The sequence below is a fragment of the Neovison vison genome, chromosome 10 (assembly GCF_020171115.1).
Source record: "Neovison vison isolate M4711 chromosome 10, ASM_NN_V1, whole genome shotgun sequence".
Taxonomy (NCBI): domain Eukaryota; kingdom Metazoa; phylum Chordata; class Mammalia; order Carnivora; family Mustelidae; genus Neogale; species Neogale vison.
The window spans coordinates 73,579,543-73,601,898 of NC_058100.1; the positions used below are offsets into that span (position 1 = coordinate 73,579,543).

A 22,356-nucleotide genomic window follows, 5' to 3' on the forward strand; every position below is an offset into this window, starting at 1 on the left:
ACTGCCCCGAACAAACCCAAGCTGACTTCCCAAACAGGCTCGGTCTTGCAACACACGCCATCTTAAGGGATGGTTCTGAATAATGCAAGTCTCCCTAGCAGGCTTTAAGCACATTTGGGAAGCCCTGCGATATGGGTCCCAGCAAAGAGGGCGCACAGCCTCGGCAATCAGTTGTAAGGGGAGCATATTTGCATTCAAATATGCAAATACTCTGGCACAGCGCCTCGCCTCCCTCAGGCGCTTGCTTGGACTGGGTCCGGCTTTCTCAGGGCTGTCTGCTTGGCTTCCAGTCCACCCACCCCCTGTGGGTACCGTCAAAACTTGAACCCAGTAGCTGGTTGGGGATGACAGTAGAAGAATGAAAAGCCAAGCTTGGCAGGCTTAAGTGCCCTATTCCAAAACCTCTTTCACTGAGGATTAAACGCCCAGCAGTCTTAATTACCTGACATTGGCACCAAAGGCACTGGTCTGCTCCCTAAGGAATGACTTCAGCACAAGCCAGTCTAGGAGCTCCGCATCTCCAGCTTCGTCCGTGGTCCCTTCCCATCCAAGTGTAGAATGCTAAGCCCACATACTCTCTCCCATCCCAGGCAGGGTCCCCTTCTGTTCTGAAAATCTGACCCACAGTCTGGCCCTGTCTGCCTCCCTAGAACATTCCAGGACTCCTTGGGAGGAGGGCTTTCTGCCACCAGAGACATCTCAGAGACCAGGGTGGTGCCTGGTGCCCAGTGCTCAGGTGGGGAGGGGTGCTTGCTGCCGGTCAGCCCACGATCACTGGGCGCTGCCAAGGGTCCGTCTGTCCCTGTGTCTCAGCTGCTGAACTGTATCTCTTGGTCTGCCTGCTCTCCCTGACCGCCCACCTGTGCACCTTAGCTTCCGCCCAGGGAGGGCTTTGCTCCTTCCCTCAGGGCTCACTCACACTCCTTTCTCTTTAGCTGCCCCGGGAGCTGGCCTGATCCAGAGTCCTGGGAACTGAGGATTTTGATGGGAAGTTGTTCAAAAGACGGCTACGGGATACCATTAATCCTTACCTCATTTGTTTGAAATACAGTAGGATCAAGCCATTACAGGTCAAGCCTAATTTCTTTCATTAAAAAGAAGATTTTTTTATTATTGCCTTCTTTTGCAGGATTTAACCTTTTCTTCTCTTTTTGGGCCTGTTTTATGTTGCTTGTTTTTTCACCAAGCATATTTCCTTTCCAAATACGCCGTGTGTCTTTCCTTTGCAAAATCCCCGGTTGTTTTCCGCAGCTTCGCGTTTCTGTTGTTCTCTCCCTGTTTATGCCTCCGTGAGCTCTCCGTGGCCTGTTTGCTCACCCTCTTCTGTTTATTGCAGACAACCCCTATAATGACTCGTCCTTAAGAAACCACCCTGACATGTATAGTGGTGAGTCGCCGCGGTAACCTTGGGAGTAACCTTGCCTGTCCTAACCCCAATTTGCCTAACTCGACTGATACCGTGTCATTAACCCACACTGGGTGGAGGGGCTGACAGTCAGCCACACCAGGGTGCCAAGGGGCCCCCTCCTGGACACCACTCTCCAGGAGAACGGTGGCCAGTGCGGGAGTCTGAAGTAGCTCACGAGGGGCGGTGGCTTCTGGGAATGCGTAAGCCGCCAGGTGCTGAAATCTGGATCAGGTTGGTGGGACCAGGGTAGGACTCCAAAAGAGCTTCCTGGAAGGTTCTGTGATGGGTGGAGGGAGCGTGTCGGAGGAGAGGGGAGTCTGCACAGTGAGGAGGAAACAGGGAATCTGGTGCCTGTTAGCGGTTTAAAGGATGCAGAAAGCTTTGTGATAGAGTGGCTGGATGTGATTTGCCTGCCTTGCAATCTAGTTTTAGTTACTGGGGGCACCGTTTCACCCCACGTCTCTTTAAAAATCCCTCTGGGAAAAATGAGCGAGAGTCCAGCTCTGAGTTCTCTTTGAAGGTAAGTATAAAGGGAGGTGGGCCGTGCCTGGTCTCTGTTCCCTGGGCTGCTTCTGTCCTCCGGCAGCGGGTGCAAATCCAGGGCCCACCAGTCCGCACACTTGCACGTCCCAGAAGAGTTTCCGTGAGGCGTGTTTCTAACTCATCACACAACTGGTTGCTCAAGCTGATTAGTAGAGTAATTGGCTATTTCCACACCTGAGCCCCCACCACGGCTCAAGAACGTCTTGTTTTCCTGGCGCAGCCAGAGGGAACAGTCGTTTGCTGGCTTTGGCAAGGCAGCTGGCCCCCGTCATCAGTTATGCCTCGGAAGCTGAGGCTGCAGGTCCCCAGGGCAGTCATTGTGGCCTCGGATAGGAAGTGTCTGCATTGTGATGTGCTAATATAAACAATGATCGGTGTCTAGAGTGGGGGAGGGGAAGAAGAAGGGAGAGCCCCGGAGCAAGGCAAAGGCTCTAACTTGGCATCAAGCAGCTAGAGCCAAAGAGATTCTGCCAAAGAGATTTACTGCCCAGGGAAGCAGGAGATCTTTGTTGGATTCAGGACACTGTTTGTTTTTAAAATAATGGGGCCAACCAGCGTTGTGTCTAGAGCCCCAGAGCACTGGTGTGGAATGTGCCTGTCTCTAAATTGGATTTCAGGTTATCTGTTACGGAAGTACTCTTGAAGCTAGAGTATGTCAGAGCCAGAAGGTCCCTTAGAGACCATCTGGTCCAAGCACCTCGCCTTGTGTTGGATAAACCATGCAGGGGAACACGCATGTAGAATTATTTTCTCAGCGGGATAAATTTGATTCCAGCCACTTAAACTTTGCGGCCAGTGGTAGATGTGATTATGAGTGAATGGGTGGGAGTTCTAAGCGCCATCCAGTGCTAGGACACCCAGCGAAGCTCGTAAGAACGCACATGGAGATCAACCCCTTCTCCTCAATCCAGAGTAGAATGAATGGGGCTGACCCAAGCATGAAGCCAGCTGGAAGGGACGTAAAGCCAAAGGGAGACACATGCTGAACAAAGGACAGCTGGGTCGAATGCTTCTAGAAAGAAACACGAAAAGGAAGAAAGATAAGGTCCTTCCTGAGTACAGGGCGGGACTTAGAGACACAAGACAGTGACAAGTGCCCAGTGCATCTGTCTGCTTAGCTTTGAAATATGGCACATCTCTTAAAGGGGTAGGGCCACCCTACAAACTACATTTTGTTTTAGTGATTTCTACAGTGGTTTGGTATCCTTCAAACCTACGCCAGATGGCCCCTGACCCACTGAGTGGCGAGGGAAGCTGGTCTGAGATGGCTTGCCACATAGAATTCGCCCAGTGAGGAGACAAGGAAGAGAAGAGTGGGCACTCGGAGGTAGACAGCCTCCAATTAAATGCAGGCTGCTGAGTGACCTTGAGTGATTCATTTAGTGTGTGAAAACCTTAATGTCCTCATCTGTAATGTAGGTATACAATGTGCCTCCCAAGACTGCTGTGAACAGTGACCAGGGTGACGCACGTGGTCGCTAGTGTGGCATCAGACACGTCAGTGATGAGTACGTGTCCCCCCAGTATTGATATTGAAGGATTGAATGTGTTAGTGCTGACTGAGGTCAAGATGGGCACAGAGAAGTTGAAGAGAAACCAAGGGCAAGAAGCCAATCAGCAAGGACGATTATGGGAAGAAAGTACTGCAGAGGGAGGGACTTGAGGGCAGACTAGAAAAGTGAAAGTTATTCAGATCCTCAGCCCTGCTTGAGACCTTGATCAGAAAAAAGGCCCAACTCTCAAAAAGTGAGGGGTTGAGGTCAGACTTATGGAAGAGATTTCCTGACGGTGGAAGGTATCAAATGTTACTAGACAGAGAGTTTTTCTTGTCTTCTGGGATTGTTTCGTCAACTATTCCTGGAGCCAGAGCTGGATGAAATGCCACAGAGCCAACCCCACAAGCTCTTAATCCTGGGAATCAAAAGCAGCAAATGTGGGATCCAGTTGCTCCTAAAAGCTGTTTTTGCCAAAAGTTCTCAGCTATATCTGATGCATTGGCTCTCTTCTACTAACCCACAGCACTTAACAGAAGGAAGCAACTCGGGTTTTCAGCAATCTTGACCCTTCCTCTTGTAGGAATCGATGAAGACATTTTTTCATTGGCCCTTTAAAGCCAAGGTGGGTGAGGCAGTGTCATCTCTTGATGTCTCCCTGCTGACCAGATCCCCTTGGAAACCCATGCTCCCACTCCTGAGCCAGGGAGAACAGGAAAGGACAGATTGTCCTTAGGTTAGAGGTCAGAAGGGCCTTGTGGGAAGATCTTCCTGAACCCACCAATGTGAGTTTTGGCATCTGGATTCTGAGTTTTATCCAATATTAGGTCCAACCCCAGCCCTGAAGATCAGGGAGAAAAAGAGAAGCATTATCAAGCTCGTCAGGCTGAATCTCCACCTCTAAGAGGGTAGGTAACATCCTGTGACCCTGGGAGACTGTCATCCTCCACCGTATAGAGGCCTAGAGAGAAATCACCTTTGTCTTGGAGAGTCTTCCTGGGTCTCTTTCCCCAGGGAAAGAAACTAGCCACCTTCCCTTGGGAGCAGTGGCCCCGAAAGCCACCAGCTGGATTGTCCTCCAACAGTTTTCATGTAATTCCCTCCAGCTGCCGCTGACCACATTTTTCATAACCCCCACTTTAGGTCCAGCTTCTCATCCCATAATGTGTGACCCTTCTCATCCCACGTGTCACCCTGACTCCTCTTCAAGCTTTCCATGGCCTTAAGAATCCACTTGAGAATACTCTGGGGCCTCTTAATTCCTAGCCCAGCTTCTTTCTCCAGCTCGGGCCTGAGTTTATCTGATGGCCACCACGGAGGGACGGAGTCTTACCGAGCAGAAGAGGTTCACCAGAGCAGCTCACCAAGACACTAAGTCTTTTCCCCTTCGACTCTTTTGCCCTTGGGTTTGGGTTTTTTTGGTTTGATACTCCCAAAGCTGGCTGTCCGAAGGAGGGACAGATGGGCTAACCACCTCTAAGGAGGCAAGCTCGGAGAGCTCTCAGGACATGCTTTGGTGCCAAATGGTCCAGAATCCAAAACATAAGTGGCTTGTGACCTTGCCAAGTCTATGGATTTCCTTGAGCCTCAGTTCCTTCTGCTGGAAATGGTGGTCATACCCCCACATACCTCTCCCCCGGATTGTTGTGAGGAGTAAGTGTGACTCTGACGCCTAGAGAGAGCTATTAGCGCAGGCTTGGCCTCTCGGGCTTATACCAAACGCTGGCCCTGATTAGTGCCTCTGACTTTTAGGATGTTCTTCCCTCTATTTTTGAACTTTGGCTTGTTTCCCAGTAGCTTCTCTTCCTTTGGGATAATTCTGTGGTTGCTAGCCCACACCCTTCCAGTGCAGCATGGCTGTAACCTTTTCATAGTCATGGCTGCAACACGTCAAGGCCCCCATAGCGAGACTCGGCTTGTTTCTCTGCCTGCTCTGCTGGCTAAGTATGCTCGTGCTATGGTGTGAATTAAATGTCCACAGGGTCGCAGGCTGGCTTCTGCCAAGTTTGTCCCTGTGTGGAAGGAGTATGCCAACCAAGCTGGGGCCCCCTCCACGTCGTCCCCGCTTCCCAGCAACGGACAGCCTCACCAAAGCCTCCTGCCCTGAAATAGCCTTCTCCTCACAGTTCCCTTGACCTTGTGTTATCTGGACTGTTTGGGGGATTCCATGATAACGGGTGGGAGGAAGCTGCTGCTTTGGTATCCGGCTTCCTTGGTCCTGAGAGCTGGCTGCTACGAGGGGCATAGACGGTAACCGATTAACCACATAATGGATTAACCCGGTCAGTAGCCACTGTTGTATATGTGTGTGCTGGTGGGACATGTGAGGACATCTGCACGAGTAATAACATGTGGGGTACACGGTTGCCTTCTTTTTTGTTCCCTTCTCCCTTTACATTCATTCATCCCACCAACACCTACTGAACGCTTGCTCTATGTGCCATGCATTGTGCCAGCCGTCTCACTAACTCTGCACACGTCTTATCATTTCTTCCCCTGACGAAAGCATAAAGTAGACCCCAGCTCTTTGAAGTGCACTCCACAATGGCTAGTGGAGAGAAGCTGAGTGCCTCTAAGACGGGAGCCCTGTGGATCCAGCCAGGCACCAGCCTGTCCAGCGTGCTCCTGTAGGGGACATCAGTTTCCCTGCCACTCTGTCCTCATGGCCGGGACCCCTTAACAGCCCCCAGCCGGGAAGATGCCTTTGTCCCCACTCCAGGCGTCTCTGATGGCTTCCAGCTCCTGGCAGCTCTGCCTGCCTTTCTCCTCTCGCTTCTCCAACTGAGCGTAAGGCCCACTGCACCACTGGGTGGGCTCAGCTTCTAGAGTTAACTCTTCGTGTTTACAACCCTACACCTTTGGGCAGGGGTGTGTCTTCCAGCTTCCCCTTGCTTTGGGGTTCCTGGCTGGAAAACCTTCCATCTCCTCCCTCCCACCTTACCCATGTCCATAGAGCTGTGCAAAAAGCTCCCCAGGAGAGGTGGGATGCAGGTAAGGTGGGGTCCAGACTTGCATGTCCCAGTCCACAGCCAAACAGCCACCCCAGCCGTGTCGATCTCTGGGAGCCATCTGGCCTCCAATCCCCACGTGCACGTCACTGTCGGCGGACGTGGCTGTTCCAGCCTCGTTGAACTGTCGGCCCCTCCTCCATCTTGGCTGCTCCTTTCCACTCCCCCCCCCCCGTCTCTCACATCCAATTAACACCCTCCCTCCAGCCCCCTCCCAGAGTCATTAGTGAAGAAGCAGAATGGTCTTGGCCCCAGAGCGATTTCCTGTCATCTCTGCTCATTCATTCTCTCCACGTCTCTGCTAAACCAGACTGTTCATCCGGGTCTCTGTGGGCTCCTCCCAACTCCTTGTCTCCAGGGTCCCAGAGAACAGGTTGTCTGTCCTGTGGCCTCAGTGCGTGCCTTCTCACTCATCCACGGCTGCTGAGATGGCCTCCCGGGGGGGCTGCCACATTGGTCTCTGGTGTCCCAAAGCAAGATGCTCGGGGGGTAGACGGCTCACTGCTCAGGCAACCCCCTCCTTGCCCAGGAAGGCAGGGTTTACTGAACTGGGGAGGAAGCTGGACTCTTCTTGGCAGATCCTTTCAGAACTTGAGATGCTCACACACATGTGCCAGTGGGGCCGGGGAGCCCCACGCTTCCTAACACACCTCTCTTAATGATGCGATGCCCCGGCCCTTGTCAGGGGTGGGGTTCAGCTGAGAGGGTCTGGGGCTTGGTGCCTCTGAGCGTAACAGGGTAAGTAGGGGGCGTGATGACACTTCTTCCTAGCCTGACCGCTTGGGCCTCGTGGGTCCGCTCTGGGCAGGAGGCTTATGGCGGCATCTTCTATCCTATTTCAGCGCGAGGAGTTGCAGAAAGGACCCCCAGTTTCATGTACCCCCAGGGCACGGCGAGCAGTCAGATGGTGCTGCGCGGCATGGATCTCCTGCTGGAGTGCATCGCCTCCGGGGTGTACGTACAGCCCGCATCCCCACTCTGGTCCCTCTCCAGGAGGACGGGGGGCGGGAATTTGTGCAGGGGCTCTTCTTGCCGCAGTCTGAGGAGGCGAAAAGAGACACAGACAGCCCCTAGCCGGGCTTTTGCAAAGCATCATCATTCCCATCCCTTTCTGGCTGTCTTCTTTATGGGTAATGGGCAAGGAAAGGAGACGGGGTAATGTCCTGCACGTGTGTTCACACCCGTGTGACTTCCCAGCAGCGCCTCGGTGCTCTGTGGCCGAGCACCCCCTCCGTACGGGAGAGGTCCGCTCTCAGGGGAGCGTCCGTCCTCCTGAGCGCCTGTACACTTCCAGGATGCCTGGGTGGCCCGGGCTCGGTGGAAGAGCAGCAGGCCCACGGCTGGGGGTAACCCCTGTGTCCTGCTCGCTCCCTCTCCCAGCCCAACACCAGACATCGCGTGGTACAAGAAGGGTGGGGACCTCCCCTCTGACAAGGCTAAGTTTGAGAACTTTAACAAGGCTCTACGCATCACCAACGTCTCCGAGGAAGACTCCGGGGAGTATTTCTGCCTGGCCTCCAACAAGATGGGCAGCACCCGGCACACGATCTCGGTGAGAGTAAAGGGTACGTTGTGTGTATTTCTCATTATGATGATTTGCCAGCCCTACACACCACAGCGCACCTTTCCCTCCACGGGGAGGAGGGGGCGGGGGGAGTAGGAGAGACCCGATGACACACTGGCTAGTGGCAATAGTGATCTGCCAGGGACAGCGTTACCCCCCGGATGTGAGAGAGAGAGTGAGTGTGTGTGTACACAGTGGGTATGAGGGGAAGGAGCTGCACCCTGACCATCCCCCACCTCTCTGTGTTGCCTCGGGCTCCCCCCACAGGTGAGGGTACCCCCATGGGCCATTTGGATTTCACGCAGCCCCATTTCTTTCTTACATTTTGCATTCCCGTTCACGGTGTGTTGTCTTAGCCCTGTGCTGTCTGTGTACTTGTGCATGGTTTTTCTCTTAAAAATGGGGAGTTATCAGAGCACAAATTATTTTTTTAAAAGCCACCTCCCTCCCTCCATGGTGCCGATGGCCCATCTGACCTGTGGTGGGCAATAGAGCACGTGCCTTTATGGGTCCCGGCTGTGGGTGATGGGGTACACCAGTTCCTGTCCGCCTGGCGCTGACCGGATGATGGGGACGATGAGGTCTGATTCTGAGAGTGCAAGAACTTGGGAAGCCCTCGCTCAGTTGACCTGATGACTTTGGTTTCAGCGCTCCGCTTAGACCAGGGGTTCTTAACCTTTTGGGGGGTATCAAGATCTTTTGAGAATCTGATCGATCCACAGGAACTTCTCAGGAAAAAAAAATCCCCATCTCCACATATTCCCAGTTGGAAGGGACAGCCAGTCTGCTCTAACCAAAGCCTGATGCCTGAGGTCTTTTCTAAATGGTCTGATGTCATAGCAATAGCCCCAGGATCCCGAGGGGCCAGTCCCGGGCTTGCTTTACTAACTGTCGCCCTCGGGTGCTCATCATGAACACCTGTGGGGCTCTAAAAGCATCCACTGCCCCAGCCTCCCCTGAGAATTCAGACTTAGTAGGTCTAAGCTGGGCCCCAGTGCCCATGTTTGTTCAGAGCTCTTCAGAGGAGTCTAACGGGCGGCCGCAGTTTAGAACTATTGTTCTGTGAACCCAAAATAGAGTGGGAAGCATCCGCGGAGCCAAGCCTACCAAAGGCAGGCTGGACTGAGTCGTCCCATGAGGACGAGCCCCTGGGCAGGTGGTGAGGGTCTGGAGCTGGCTCTCGGAGGCTCCTGCCTTCCCAGTGGGAGCCGGTCGGTGTCTCCTGCCTGCCCCCAGTCATCTAACGCCGCGGCCTGCGCTCCGCTTGCCTTCCAGCTGCTCCCTACTGGCTGGACGAACCCAAGAACCTTATCCTGGCTCCTGGCGAGGATGGGAGGCTGGTGTGTCGAGCCAATGGGAACCCCAAGCCCACTGTCCAGTGGATGATAAATGGGGAGCCTCTGCAGTGTAAGTAACAAGCCGTTGTCCCACTTGACTCCACTGGGCCTCCCTTCAGAGCCTCCAAGGCCCCATCCCTATGCGCCAGCCCTGGGTGCACAGAAGAAAGTTAATGACTAGCCCCTTGGCCACTGCTTGGGGAGCATCCCAGCTCTCTGGGCATCTCAAGAGGCAGGAAACCTATGCTTATGTTCCCATATTTAGGGAGCATGAAATTCCCTTGGGTTTTTCTTGAATCTTGCTTTCTGCCCTAAACCACCATCCAGCCCAGTTTCCAGGTCTACAGAGAGCCAGCCTCTGAGTTGGGGAAGGGCATGGAAGGTAGAGCAGAGCTCAGTAAGCTGCTGTGTTTAGTTACCCAAGCCCCACTCTCTGCTGAGAGCAAACCGAGAGCCAGGCTGGATAGGAGGAAGAACTGCCACCTGAGAGCAGAGAAGCACTGATGCATTTCCTGGGTGTGCCCAGATTTGGGGAAACTGAGTCCTGCTGCTGGCTGGAGTAGGTGACTGCAGGGCCCCTTCTGGCCAGGGCTCTCGGTCAAGTTTTCCCATCATAGTCTCTCCGGTTGCATTTACTTTATAAAATGTCCTTGTGGGTCTCTGAGACTGCTGGACGCCTGCACCATCTACTGCTGGGGGCAGAGCTCCTTCCCAGCCCATGACCTTGCCCTGTGCAGGAGCAGAGACGCAGAGGTTGCCCGCCCTCTGCTGTTCTCCCTGTCCTGACAGCACTCTGGGAACAAGGCAGACAAAGGCAGCAGACTCCATAGCGCCACGGAATAAATGCAGAGCCCAAGACTTGCCACTGAGCCCTGGCCCTGGAAAGGTCACCTGTCACTTACAGGGAGCGGCTGAGAAGAAAGTTGGCTCCACGAGAATTGCCAGGGAAGGAGGTGTTGAAGTTGCTGGCGTAGACTTCATGCCTTTGTGCTGAGTGGGGACTTGGGGGCGGGTGATAAAGATGCTGACCTGTCTTTATTTGCCTCCTGCTGATTCCCCAGTTCCAGGCTCAGACTTGCTGTCTGTGGAGGGGCGCCTCGGGGGCCGGACGCTGGGTGGTCCTCTCCCCACTGTGGCTATCGGTCTGAGCTATCCTGGATGCATTCACAGACCGTCCAAACCAAGTCACCTTGGCTCAGTCCAGAAACCCTACAGAGGAAAGTCACCTTCCCATGAAAGATGAGAAAAGTGGCGATTCCTTACGTTTCTAGAAAACTTAATTTATACCGCTCATTATCGTTCTTTTAGTAAAGCTCCTCGGAGTGGGAGATTGATGGGAGTAATTCTCCAAAACTTGACAGATGAGGGAAATGAGGCCCAGATTTACTGATTTGTCCCAGTCCCAGATGGATGTGTGAATAGGACTGAGAGCCCGCGGCCACTCCCCAGCCTCTGCTCTCTACATCCCAAGCCAGCCGTGCTGGAAGAACTGCGGGAGGAAATAGCTTCTCTTGGTTTAGGACACATTTCTTGGGACGATCAGGTAGCTTTGGCCAATTTAAGGACTCATTCAGTCTCGACAGGCATCAGCTTAAGGATCTGTGTGAATGTTTGAGGAATGCTCTGCTCCGAGGATGGAAGGTGGTAGGTCTCATCCGGTTGTATATTCCTTTGTCCTTTTCAAAACCTTTAAGTATATGCAAAGTGTATTAAAATAATAACAGCAATAGTAATCAGTGTGTGCTGGGCCTCTGCTGAGGAGGTTTTTTTTTTTTTTTAAGATTATTTTACTGGAGAGAGAGCAGGACAGAGAGGGAGCAGGGGGGAGGAGCAGAGGGAGAAGGAGAAGCAGGCTCCTTGCTCAGCAAGGAGCCCAGTGCAGGGCTTGATCCCAAGGCCCAGGGATCATGACTCAAGCCAAAGGCAGATGCTCAACTGACCGAGCCATCCAGGTGCCCCTGCTGATGACTTTAGACATGTAATAAAATCTCAGGTTATCCTCATAAGAACCCTGCAAGGTGGTACGTCATCCGCATTCTGCACACAAGGATGCTGGAGCTCAGAGGAGCTGATGACGCCGGAGGTGATGTGGCTGGAATGCAAACCCCTTTCTTGTTTCGATGGCTCACGCTCTCAACCGCATCTTCCCAACTCTCGCGCGGGTCCAGCAGGGACTCACAGTCCCATCGGACAGGCTGAGAAAGCAGCCCCGGTGGGTTCGACGATGGGCCCGAGGTCACACAGCCAGGCAGCAGTGGAGCCGGAAGTCGCGTCTCCTGGGGGCCCCCCGGGGCTGCTTCTTCCACAGCACCCCAGTCATCTTAGGGAGCCCTGGCCAGAGCCCCAAGGGCCCTCTACCCACCCTTCCCGTTTCTCACGAGGCGCGTCTTTCCTGTCCACAGCGGCACCACCCAACCCGAACCGTGAGGTGGCTGGGGACACCATCATCTTCCGGGACACCCAGATCAGCAGCAGGGCGGTGTACCAGTGCAACACGTCCAACGAGCACGGCTACCTGCTGGCCAACGCCTTCGTCAGCGTGCTGGGTGAGCGCACCCCTTCCTCGCCCTTGGCGCAGCCTCCCTGCGGCTTGCCCCTGTCGTGGGCCCACCTTCTGCTCCGAAGGTCAGCCCAGCTGGGTGGGAGAGGAGGGCCTGGGATGGAGGGAGCATGGAGACGGAAGATGAGTTTGCCAGGGAGGAGGGGAACTTCAGATCCATGGGGCTGGGCATGCAGAAGGTTGATTCCTTGCTAGGATCATGTCTCCAGAGGAGGGGGAGGGGCCCGTCTCACCCCCTCCGCGTATCCAGGCCAACTCTGCCTGCATTCTCAGCGCCCCAGGGCAGGAGGTGGTTCTGAGTACTGGGGTCACTCCTAGATCAGGGAGAGGGCAGGGGCAACTAGGAGATGTGCTGGGGTGCGGAGGGGCAGTGTCAGTAGCTGCTGTATAATCTGGGGAGACCCTTTGCAAAAGCTGGATTGCACACAGGATAGGTCGAGGGCAGAGGGATGAGCTTCCTCTTCCCTCCCCTAACCCTGGGAGGCTTCTTAAAGGAGGGAGGTTGATGGGGGAAGGATTGGGGGGTGGTAGGGAGGGCTCCTGAAATGCTGCTACGCTGCTGGGGCACGTGGAAGACCTGGGGGGGTGGGGACCAGAGGAGGTAGGTCCCCCTAGCCAAGGTCCATTCTCCGGGAATTGCAGATGTGCCACCTCGGATGCTGTCACCCCGGAACCAGCTCATTAGGGTGATCCTGTACAACCGGACACGGCTGGACTGTCCGTTCTTTGGGTCCCCCATCCCCACGCTCCGATGGTAAGTTCCAGGAGACCAGGCCACGCTCCCGGGGGTCCTCGGCCCAAAATCGGTATTCAGCGAGACCAGGCAACCTTATGGGGTCCGAATGGGGAGAAAGTTGACTGATCATTGAGGTCAGCCCCCCTTAATGTGCAGAGGCGGAAACTGAAGCTCAGAGAAGGCCAGAGACTTGCCAGGGCCACTCAGCAGTGGGAGGCAGACCTCTGCCCGGAGGGCCGGCCCTCTCTCAGTGTGCTGTGTGTTCTGCTGCTCTGTCGTGAGGTTTAAGAACGGGCAGGGGAGTAACCTGGATGGTGGGAACTACCACGTCTATGAGAATGGCAGTCTGGAAATCAAGATGATCCGCAAAGAGGACCAAGGCATCTACACCTGTGTCGCCACCAACATCCTGGGCAAAGCTGAAAACCAGGTCCGCCTGGAGGTCAAAGGTAAAGGAGAGGTTGGTAGGGAGAGGGCAGGTTGGGGCAGCCAAGGAAGCCATCTCTTCAAAGTGACTCCCACACGCCATTCCCTTTGACAACTCACTGCTTGTCCTGTTAACTCCCTAATGGGGCCCTCCCTGTGGACCTCTGTGTCCTCACAGGGCTTCCAGCTGGCCTGGGTGCTGGAAGGGCAGGGTCCTGTTCAGCCTGGGCCACGTGGGATTAGAAAGGGAAGCCTGGGGCACCTGGGTGTCTCAGTCATTAAGCGTCTACCTTCAGCTCAGGTCATGAACCCGAGGTCCTGGGATTGAGCCCCACATCAGGCACCCTGTTCGGGGGGAAGCCTCCTTCTCCCTCTCCCACTCCCCCTGCTTGGGTTCCCTTTCTGGCTATCTTTCTCTGTCAAATAAATAAATAAAATCTTTTAAAAAAAAAAAAAAAGAGAGAGAGAAGAGTGAGACCCCCACCAACACCCCACTACCACCCTAGGAAATCATCACAGGTTTCCAAACCAGAGAGAAAGGACTTGTTTCCTCCTTGGATCGTGCCCACATGCTCACCCCCCTCCCTGCCCACCATTCATATAACTGAACGTTATCTCTGCCATCTTCCGTGGTCCATCTAACCTTTCATGCATGTCACGCCGTGTGGCCACATGGGGTAGTGGTAGAGGCCACGCCAGTGATGAGCTCCCTCGGCTTCCCCACAGACCCCACCAGGATCTTCCGGATGCCCGAGGACCAGGTGGCCAAACGGGGCACCACGGTGCAGCTGGAATGTCGGGTGAAGCACGACCCCTCCCTGAAGCTCACGGTCTCCTGGCTAAAGGATGATGAGCCTCTCTACATCGGAAACAGGTTTCTGCTCCTTCCTTCTCGAATATGGGCCCGTTTTCTTCCTCCTTGCCCTCAACACACTGAAGGAACCTGGGCATAAGGAGCTGCATCCTGCGTGTCCCCCAGGAACTGCTGCTGGGGGTGGGGTGGCTGTGCCAGTGGCTCCCCATCCCACGTGCTCTCTGCCTCTCTCCTCCTCTTCTGTCTCACTCTCCTTTTGCCCACTCCTTTCTCTCATCCCTCCTTCTCTCCCCCTCTCCCCTCCTCCGCACTCCTCCTCCCTTCCTCTTCTGCTTTGAGGGCCCCTTGGTGCTCAGTCCTCAGCCCCGCTTGCAGTGCCCCTGTTGTCCAGCAGAGGGCAGGTCTGGCCCGAGCTGCCTGCCACTAGGGTGTTAGCGGGGGTGTCTCAGCCCATTGGCACCTGGGAGCTCCCGGGTCCAGATTCAAGTGGTGTGGGGGGAGCAGAGGCATTGATAGTGTCTAAAAGTCCCCACTGGTGTCTGTAATTTGCAGTCTGTGATGGCGAGGACTGGTCCGAGCCGCTCCCTCTGCGAGACTCTTTGTCGCAGCCCCTAACATCGCAGGGGGGGATGGTGGTGCAGGGTCAGGCCTAGGGAGCAGCACGATCATCTGGCTTTTGCAGGGGCATACCTGACAGGCAGGCACAGGCATCCACACTCAGTGGGTGCCCACAGCTTTCACAGCCCACCCTGCTCTGTGGCACCCACCTCCCTCTGCAGGAGACAGTGCAGAGGAGCCCAGGACACCCGGCCTGAGCCTGGGTGCACAGACCGGCCTGGGCTGAAGGGACAGCTGGAAGTAGGGGAAGGGGAGGGAAGCCAGCCTGCCTTTTGGGGGGTGGACCTAACTGTACCCTCATTTGGGAGGGGGGCACAGTGTAAGAAATGCACAGAGAGTTGACACTGGAGAGTTTGAGGACATGAACATGGGTCAGAGCCACTTCTGCTTCACCCACTTGCCTTTTCCTCTCCGTCAAGCACTGAAGAGCTTGAAGGTAACGGTGAAGACCATGGGAGGGAGCCTCCTGTCCCCTGCCAGCGGCTGTGGCTGCCCAGCCCAGCCTGTGATGCTCCCCTCTCACCCTCCATCCCCACTCCAGGGAGACAGCAGGCAGGGCACAGAGCTCCCCATTCCCCCACTGTCGGCCCACTCACCCTCTTCCCCACCCCTCCTGGGGCCCTTGCAGGATGAAGAAGGAAGACGACTCCCTGACCATCTACGGTGTGGCCGAGCGGGACCAGGGCAGTTACACCTGTGTTGCCAGCACTGAGCTGGACCAGGACCTGGCCAAGGCCTACCTCACTGTGCTAGGTAACAGCCATGCTCACACACGCTCTGACCCTCCCCCATCCCATCTTTTCCCGATCCCAGAGAAGCGGTGGGGCCTGGGCAGGTCCCAGGCCATCACCTGCGGTCAGCGGGCTGGGCAGACACTCTGATCTAAGGGTTAGGAGGGCACTCCTTTCCGAGCAAGCTGTGCCAGGTACCTTACCTCCGAGGGGAATCATTAACTCACCCAAATCCTCAACAGATGGATGCCTGAACGAGAGAGGGAAGGTGGACAGAAGGTGGACAGAGGACAAATTTTTTTTAGACACTGTCCAAAAATGTCACTGTCACAAAATGATCTTGTGATCATTTTGACCTCTGTACCCAGTTAAAACAATCCATCGTTGAAGGCAGATTGCGTTTTGAGTTAGTCCTACCAACACCTTCGGCCAGCTTCCCTCTCCCTCCCTCCCTGCCCCTGTCTCCTGATGGGATTCTGTAGGGCGCCCTGCATTTAGCAAACCGATTCCATCATGGCTGCCTTGTGTCTAGGCCAGACTGTAAATATGGAGCCGACCTCAATCCCAGGGGAAGATCACCTTTCCTATCCAGGGAAGCACATGGCTGGGTGTCCCCTCCTCTCTGTCCTCCCTCGGGTGTCGTGTTGCCGTTACTGTTGGTGCTCTCCATCCCTTTGGTGGCGGTGACTCACAGTCGCTGGGGATGGCAGACCCAGGCCCACGGGGGCATTGGGATGGGAAGGAGACAAGCGCCAGCCACAAAGGAAGCTTGAGGGGTGGCGGAGGGTTTCTCCATGGAAGCGAAGTTGTGCCCAGAACACCTCTGCCCAGGGCAACTGTTCAACCCTTGGCCACCTACTCCCATCCTTCTAGAATACCTATAACCCTGGATAACTTACTAACCTGGATAACCTATCTTACCTTGCAGCTGATCAGGCCACTCCAACTAACCATTTGGCGGCCCTGCCCAAAGGTAATTCATACTAATCACAGGACCCCAGCCAGAGCCCCGTCCAGGTAGCAGGGAGAGTGGGGTCTGAGGAGGAAGGTGCTACAGCACAGGACGTGCCAGGGGGAGGCCACTCGCTGCCAATTCCGATGCCTTTCAAGGGCCCTGCCCCTCTCCTCACAGCCCAGCCACCCCCCGACTCCGGGCTCCTGCGCCTTTCCTAGGTGGGGCTCCAAAGTCCTCTGCTGCTGTTCCTCCCCATGCCTTCCTTCCGGCCACACTCAGCACTTCCTGGTGGGGGCCTGTTCTCTCCCCCAGCTTCGGCCTCAGAAGCACGGAGGGGGCAGCTGGGAAAGCCCTCTCTTCAGATTACCCGAGGCCCGGCTTGTTTGCAGCCCCGTCTGTGGCGGCACACCCCTTCACAGCCTGCATCCACACGTGTGCACGCATACGCAGACGTGGGCTCCCGTGACCCGCCTTCCCGATGCTCCCAGTAACCAGCCAGAGCACTGAGCTAACTGGCCCGAGCAGCCAGGATGGAGAAACATCCCGCATACCCCACTGGCAGCGCTGAGGTGGCCTCGTCCCCAGGGCAGAGTGGCCCTGGCAGCCACTGAGGAAGTCCAGTGAGACCAGATCCCCCAAAAGTGCTGTCCCCAGCCCCATTTGGAGGCTTGATGGGACTTCTCTGTCCTGCTGTCCATCACCGAAGCTCTGGACTGTGTCCCTACTTCCACCCTCACCCAGTCCTCTGCCTTTGTCCCTCCCACGCTCCTAACCAGTCCGCCTCGCTCGGCTCTCCCAACACCCCACTGAGCCCCTGCCCCCTCCAAGCCTTGGCACACAGAGTAGAAGGTAATTATCCTGAGAAAATCAGACCGGATCCCACACTTCCTCCCCAGTTTCCCTCCAGGTGGCCAGCATGGGTCTCATGGAAAGGGCAGCATTTTCCAAACGCTCACCCCCTAAGAATAGCCACAGACAGGGGATGGGTTGGTCCCGGCTCTCTCTGTGCCCTACATCCTTTGATGATTTTTTGAGGTGGTGGAATTTGAAGTCTCCTCTTTGTTCTTCCTCGGCCCAGGAAGAGGAACTGGGGTGGGCCCTGGGCTGACCCTTCCAGGAAGGCCAGGTCTGGTTCCTGCGGGTGCTGACCTCGGCCCGTCCGGGACCTGTCGTAGGACAGTGTCCAAGGCTGGGGCCAGTGCAGGGACGGGCCGGCTCTCACTGGGGAGTCCCGCGTGGTGTCTTCTTACTCTGCTTCCAGGACGGCCAGACCGACCCCGGGACCTGGAGCTCACAGACCTGGCCGAGAGGAGCGTGAGGCTGACCTGGATCCCAGGGGATGACAACAACAGCCCCATCACAGGTCAGCCCAGGGCCCTGCACGCCAATCCAGAAAAGAGGGATGGACAGCAGCCTGGTTACTGGTAGCAGCTGGAGGCCTTGCCCTGGTTTCTGGTCCCGCTTCCCCCTTACCTGACACGTGCCCTGGGCTATTCGCGGAGCACATGGAGGCCTTGGCTCCCCTCTCAGTGTTTCGGGTAGGGGGATTCTCCCTGTGCCTTTATCTCCCCAAGGGAGAGTGTAAAGACTAGTGGGAACCGTGCAGAACGTCACAGAAGTCCGCTACCTCAGCTCCCAAACAGCACTGTCTTCCTTGCCTACTCAGACTTCGTCGTCCAGTTCGAAGAGGACCAGTTCCAGCCTGGGGTCTGGCACGACCATTCCAAGTTCCCGGGCAGTGTCAACTCTGCCGTCCTCCAGCTGTCCCCATATGTCAATTACCAGTTCCGGGTCATTGCCATCAACGAGGTGGGCAGCAGCCACCCCAGCCTCCCCTCCGAGCGCTACCGGACCAGTGGGGCGCGTGAGTACCCGAGAGCTGACGCCCAAAGCGTTGAACCCAGCTGCCCTGAGGCCCCCCCTGAGTCCCCCCAGTTCCTGGCCACGTGAATGTGGCAGGCCATTTAACCTCTCCGAGGCTGGACTTCCGGAGCTTTGAGACAGGGAATGAGAGCAAGACCGCCTCCATCCCCGGGCAGTTGGGAGGCTTGGGTCTGGAGGTCCAGTCTGGGTACCTACTGCGAGGTCTGGCATATCGTAAGTGCCCAGTAAATGCTCACTGTATTTGTTATTACTAATATCCTTAATAATTCTGGATCGTCTGCTGTAAAAGGAAGCACTACGGCAAAGATTTGCCATAGAAATACATAGTCTGGTGTTATCTCAGATTTCTTTCCCTATCACACTTGGGTAATTTAGATTTCTGAAAATACACCCGCTCATTGCGAGTGGTGCTGCTCCCCCAAAATGCTGAATGCCAGGGATAAGCTGGCCTCGCATTAAACTTACTTAGTGGCTAATCCAGGAAGGGGATAATCCACATTGCGTTGGCTGTTGGGACCATCCAAAGTGCAGAAAGCCTTGTGATAAATGCTGTCTAGTGAGGGATTAAAACTCAAAAGAAGTTAGCCCTGCTGGGTGGGGGTGGGGGACGTTGAGTCTCAGCTAGGAAGGCACGTCCTCCTCAGGAGAAAACCACGGAGAAAGTTCAGTTGCCTGTGCGTCGGTGTGCAGAGAGATGCTAAGGAGGGACGGCCTCTGAAGGGGCTGGTCGGCTGGGAGGGAGAGAGGCCCTGGTAATGCACATTGGACTTGAACTTTGCACCCCCCTTGGGTTCCAGCCCCTGAGTCCAACCCTGCCGACGTGAAGGGAGAAGGCACCAGGAAGAACAACATGGAGATCACGTGGACGGTAAGGGTCCCTCCCAGCCCATCTCCCGATGGGCCCGCTCTCTTGACCTTGAGCGCTGGTAGCCCTTTTGCTCCGTATATGCCTGAGGCCCCAAGGCAGCTCTCTGCACTGGACATGCAGGGCCCAGACAGGAGCATTGTCTAAGAGCAAGATTTCAGACTGGAGACAGGAGCAGAGGTGACCGAGGAACATAGGCAGCTAGTCTGGCAAAATCAGAGAGTACCAGCAACGAAAATGGACTTCTCTAGGAGAAGGAGGGTGTAGAAGAGATTTAGCTTAAACATCAGTGCCTAGTGTTGCTGTGTCCTGGGGTCCTCCCACTGGAGATGGTTGGGGTGCAGGAGAGACCAGCCCCCAAGCTGCTTGGAGTGCAGGCTTTCTTTTAGTCCAGGAAGGAGGGAGAGGACGTAAAATCAACTCTCCGGGCCAGGTTTGAAAAAAAAATCCCATCTTCATCTTGGCTCTCTGACTGTTTTCCAAACCAGAATTGGGATTTGTGGTCTCAAAATGACTTTTTTCCAAAACCAGTTCCAAGTCTGAGAGAGGCACATTCAGCCATGGAAATATTAACATTTCTGTGCTGTTGCCAGGAGTGACAGAAGCAAGGAGATACAACGTGTGAGATCATGGCTGTCCCCATCTTCTGGGGACCCAATCTCACAGCAGCCTAGGCAGCTGAGCCCAGATCCAAAACACTGGGGCTCATCTTCAGGGCCTTGCAAGGACCGGCTCCTGGTCTACAGCTCTGGAGGGGACTGCTTCCTGGACCAGGCCCTTAGGGAACAAAGAGCAGAGTTGTACCCACCCTTAGTTGCTGGGCAGGACAACATAGTCACACACGGATTCAGTAGAACCCAAGCCAGTAATGTAATTTTGAGTTCATTGGCAGCCGGCATGCTGTGGCTAAACCAAAACTCATCCCTCTCCGACGTCATAGAACATTCTGTCATTTTCTTGTTTTGTTCTGCTTACCGATCGGTCACAGGAGAGTCCTGTTGAAAATAAAACTTTGGCTTCCTATGCACTTGCAAACGTGGGTGGCTCCGGGACTCAGAGAGACTAGGTCTCGGGTGAAAACTGTCACAGAAAATCTACATGCCGCTGAATTCGTAAGACTTTGGGCTTTGGAGGACTCAGTGTGAGGATGGCCTGCTCTCCCACGGCCGCCAGGGGGCGGTGCTGGGCAGATTGGGGCTGGGTGCAGGCTGTGGGTAGGTCTGGGCTCCACCCCTCCCTCAATCTCTCCCTGCTCAGCCCATGAACGCCACCTCTGCCTTTGGCCCCAACCTGCGCTACATCGTCAAGTGGCGGCGGAGAGAAACTCGAGAGTCGTGGAACAACGTCACAGTCTGGGGTTCCCGCTACGTGGTGGGGCAGACCCCCGTCTACGTGCCCTATGAGATCCGAGTCCAGGCCGAAAATGACTTTGGAAAGGGCCCTGAGCCAGACACTGTCATCGGTTACTCCGGGGAAGATTGTGAGTACCCTCCCGCATCCCCCAGCCAGGATCCTCCCATCCGGGCTGTGCACAGCCAGCCTCGCAGCCCAGGAACCTCGGGGTGGGTTATGGGATTGCCAGGAACATCCTGGGAGGACTGCTGGTTCCCAGGAAAGAGAAATTCCCTACGGTGACCTCGGGCAGACAGGCTCCCGATAATGTTGGGAGCCGAAATGTCATCACCACCGGAACGGTAGTTAGAATTACTGAACGTCATCAGCCAGTCCAATACTCCCATTTCATGGGTGTGAACACTAAGGCCCTGCAAGGGAAAACCGTTGTCAATATTGCCCAATAGCAAATGTCAGGCTTGAAAACAGAAGTCAGGCCTTCTAGTCTACCTGAATGTCAACCCTTGCTAGTGCCAAGACTCCAGGACTCTCCCTAAAGAGCCACAATCAGACGCCTCCAAAAGAAACAGGGCCACAGGCCAGACTCCTCCCTGGCTCCCCAGGGGAAACCTCAAAAAATAGAGGTCTCCAGAGCCCCAGACTGGAATAACCCAGACCAGCTACCTGCTGGCATCCCAGTGTTGCTCTTAACCCTTGGAACTGAGCACGCAAAGAGTTCTTTGGAGGCTAGCCTTGGTAAATCAACAAGATTCCGGGCATGTATGTAGAAGTATATCCCTGGCTTTGAAGACAGCAGTGGCCTTCCTATATCCCGCACAGTAATTCAGTGGGTTGCTGAGCAGAGCAGGAGGGCCAGGGGAGCCCCTCCCGATCAGGGTGATCCAAGAAAAGATCACGTAGGTAGGTGGAGAGGAGGACAGAAGGAAGGGAGGAGAGAGTCTTGGGGACCCCACTGCTGGGGTCAAGAGTAGGGCCCATGTTGTGCCTGACAGTCAGGTGGGAAGAAGTGAGGCAGGGGGCCCGTGTACCACTTCCCTGGAGGTGATTATGGACTGGACCCACTTGGGGATAAGTGGATAGTATCAGCAGACTCTGTCCACCCTGCTCCTTGTCTCATGGTGGCAGACACGTCCAGACAGGAGACTGGCAGGATCTACTGGCTGGTGAGTATGGAACGAGTAGTGCTAGTCATGGACTTCGTGGCCCCGCCCACAGTTCCCACGGCACCCCCAGCCCCCCTCCACCTGTGCTCTGCTGGCGCAGAGGGGCGGGGCAGAGCTGTACTGCCGCAGAGTTCGGCGAACAGGGGGAGTGCGGGTCTCCCTCTTCAGGGGGTCAAGCATCAGAATCCCCTCCTGAACGAGGTTAGGGCTTCTTCAGCCTGTGGCTAACATTTCCTGCAGGGTCCTTGTGGGAAACAAGTGTCACTCAGAGGGGACTATCTCTAATGTGAGGATGGCGTTCAAGGGAAAACAGCAGGGTATCAGGAGCCACCCAGAGGACTAGCAACAGCAGGACCCCAGTATAACACTCTGAGCCTTGAAGGGGCATCGGACGGGGGCGTCCCCACGAGCAAGAGGTAGAACCTTGGGTGGAAAAGTGTAGCAGCCCTGCAGCCCACAGAGAGGCGGCCAGAGGACCTGGTACCTCCCTCTCCAACTGCCCTGGGGTCTCCCATTGGCCTTGCCTATTAAGCAAACCCCAGGGGCCTGTGAACAGGGGGAGGAGGGCAGCTGTCACAGTCCCGAGAGGGCAGCCTGCTGGGACGCAGAGCAGGTGGAAAAGGGTAGTGCATGGGATGGGGGAGCAAACGGAGGCTACTCAGCTGGGGGGATACCAGATAATCTCCCTCTAAACGTGTGGCACATCTCTCCCAATCTTGGCCTGGCCTTCCCCCCACTCCCCAAGGGCAATCTCATGGAACAGTCCTGGCTTCATGGAGTACCCCGTGACCAGAGTGGGGTGGAGGCACCGGCCAGCCGAGAACAAGTCCGAGGGGCCCCTCGAGTCCAGGGGCCAGCCCCGCTTGCTTAACCGGCTCTCTGTCCCAACGCATTGCAG

General features: G+C 55.5%; 1 protein-coding gene across 16 annotated transcripts in view; it reads left to right on the forward strand.

The window, feature by feature from the left end:
* Positions 1-22,356, forward strand: part of NFASC (neurofascin) — a 73,021-nt gene that overhangs the window by 15,624 nt on the left and 35,041 nt on the right. For 7 of the 16 annotated variants that reach the window (XM_044267710.1, XM_044267714.1, XM_044267717.1 and 4 more), the window contains exons 7-20: positions 1,337-1,387; positions 7,295-7,406; positions 7,833-8,017; positions 9,292-9,423; positions 11,756-11,899; positions 12,556-12,667; positions 12,932-13,098; positions 13,802-13,949; positions 15,136-15,260; positions 16,167-16,211; positions 17,455-17,556; positions 17,860-18,057; positions 18,875-18,945; positions 20,200-20,422. In XM_044267710.1, the coding sequence (XP_044123645.1) occupies positions 1,337-1,387; positions 7,295-7,406; positions 7,833-8,017; positions 9,292-9,423; positions 11,756-11,899; positions 12,556-12,667; positions 12,932-13,098; positions 13,802-13,949; positions 15,136-15,260; positions 16,167-16,211; positions 17,455-17,556; positions 17,860-18,057; positions 18,875-18,945; positions 20,200-20,422 (1,815 nt within the window). The remainder of the gene's footprint in view (positions 1-1,336; positions 1,388-7,294; positions 7,407-7,832; positions 8,018-9,291; positions 9,424-11,755; positions 11,900-12,555; positions 12,668-12,931; positions 13,099-13,801; positions 13,950-15,135; positions 15,261-16,166; positions 16,212-17,454; positions 17,557-17,859; positions 18,058-18,874; positions 18,946-20,199; positions 20,423-22,356) is intronic. The other 9 variants (XM_044267711.1, XM_044267719.1, XM_044267721.1 and 6 more) reach the window with 3 other exon arrangements.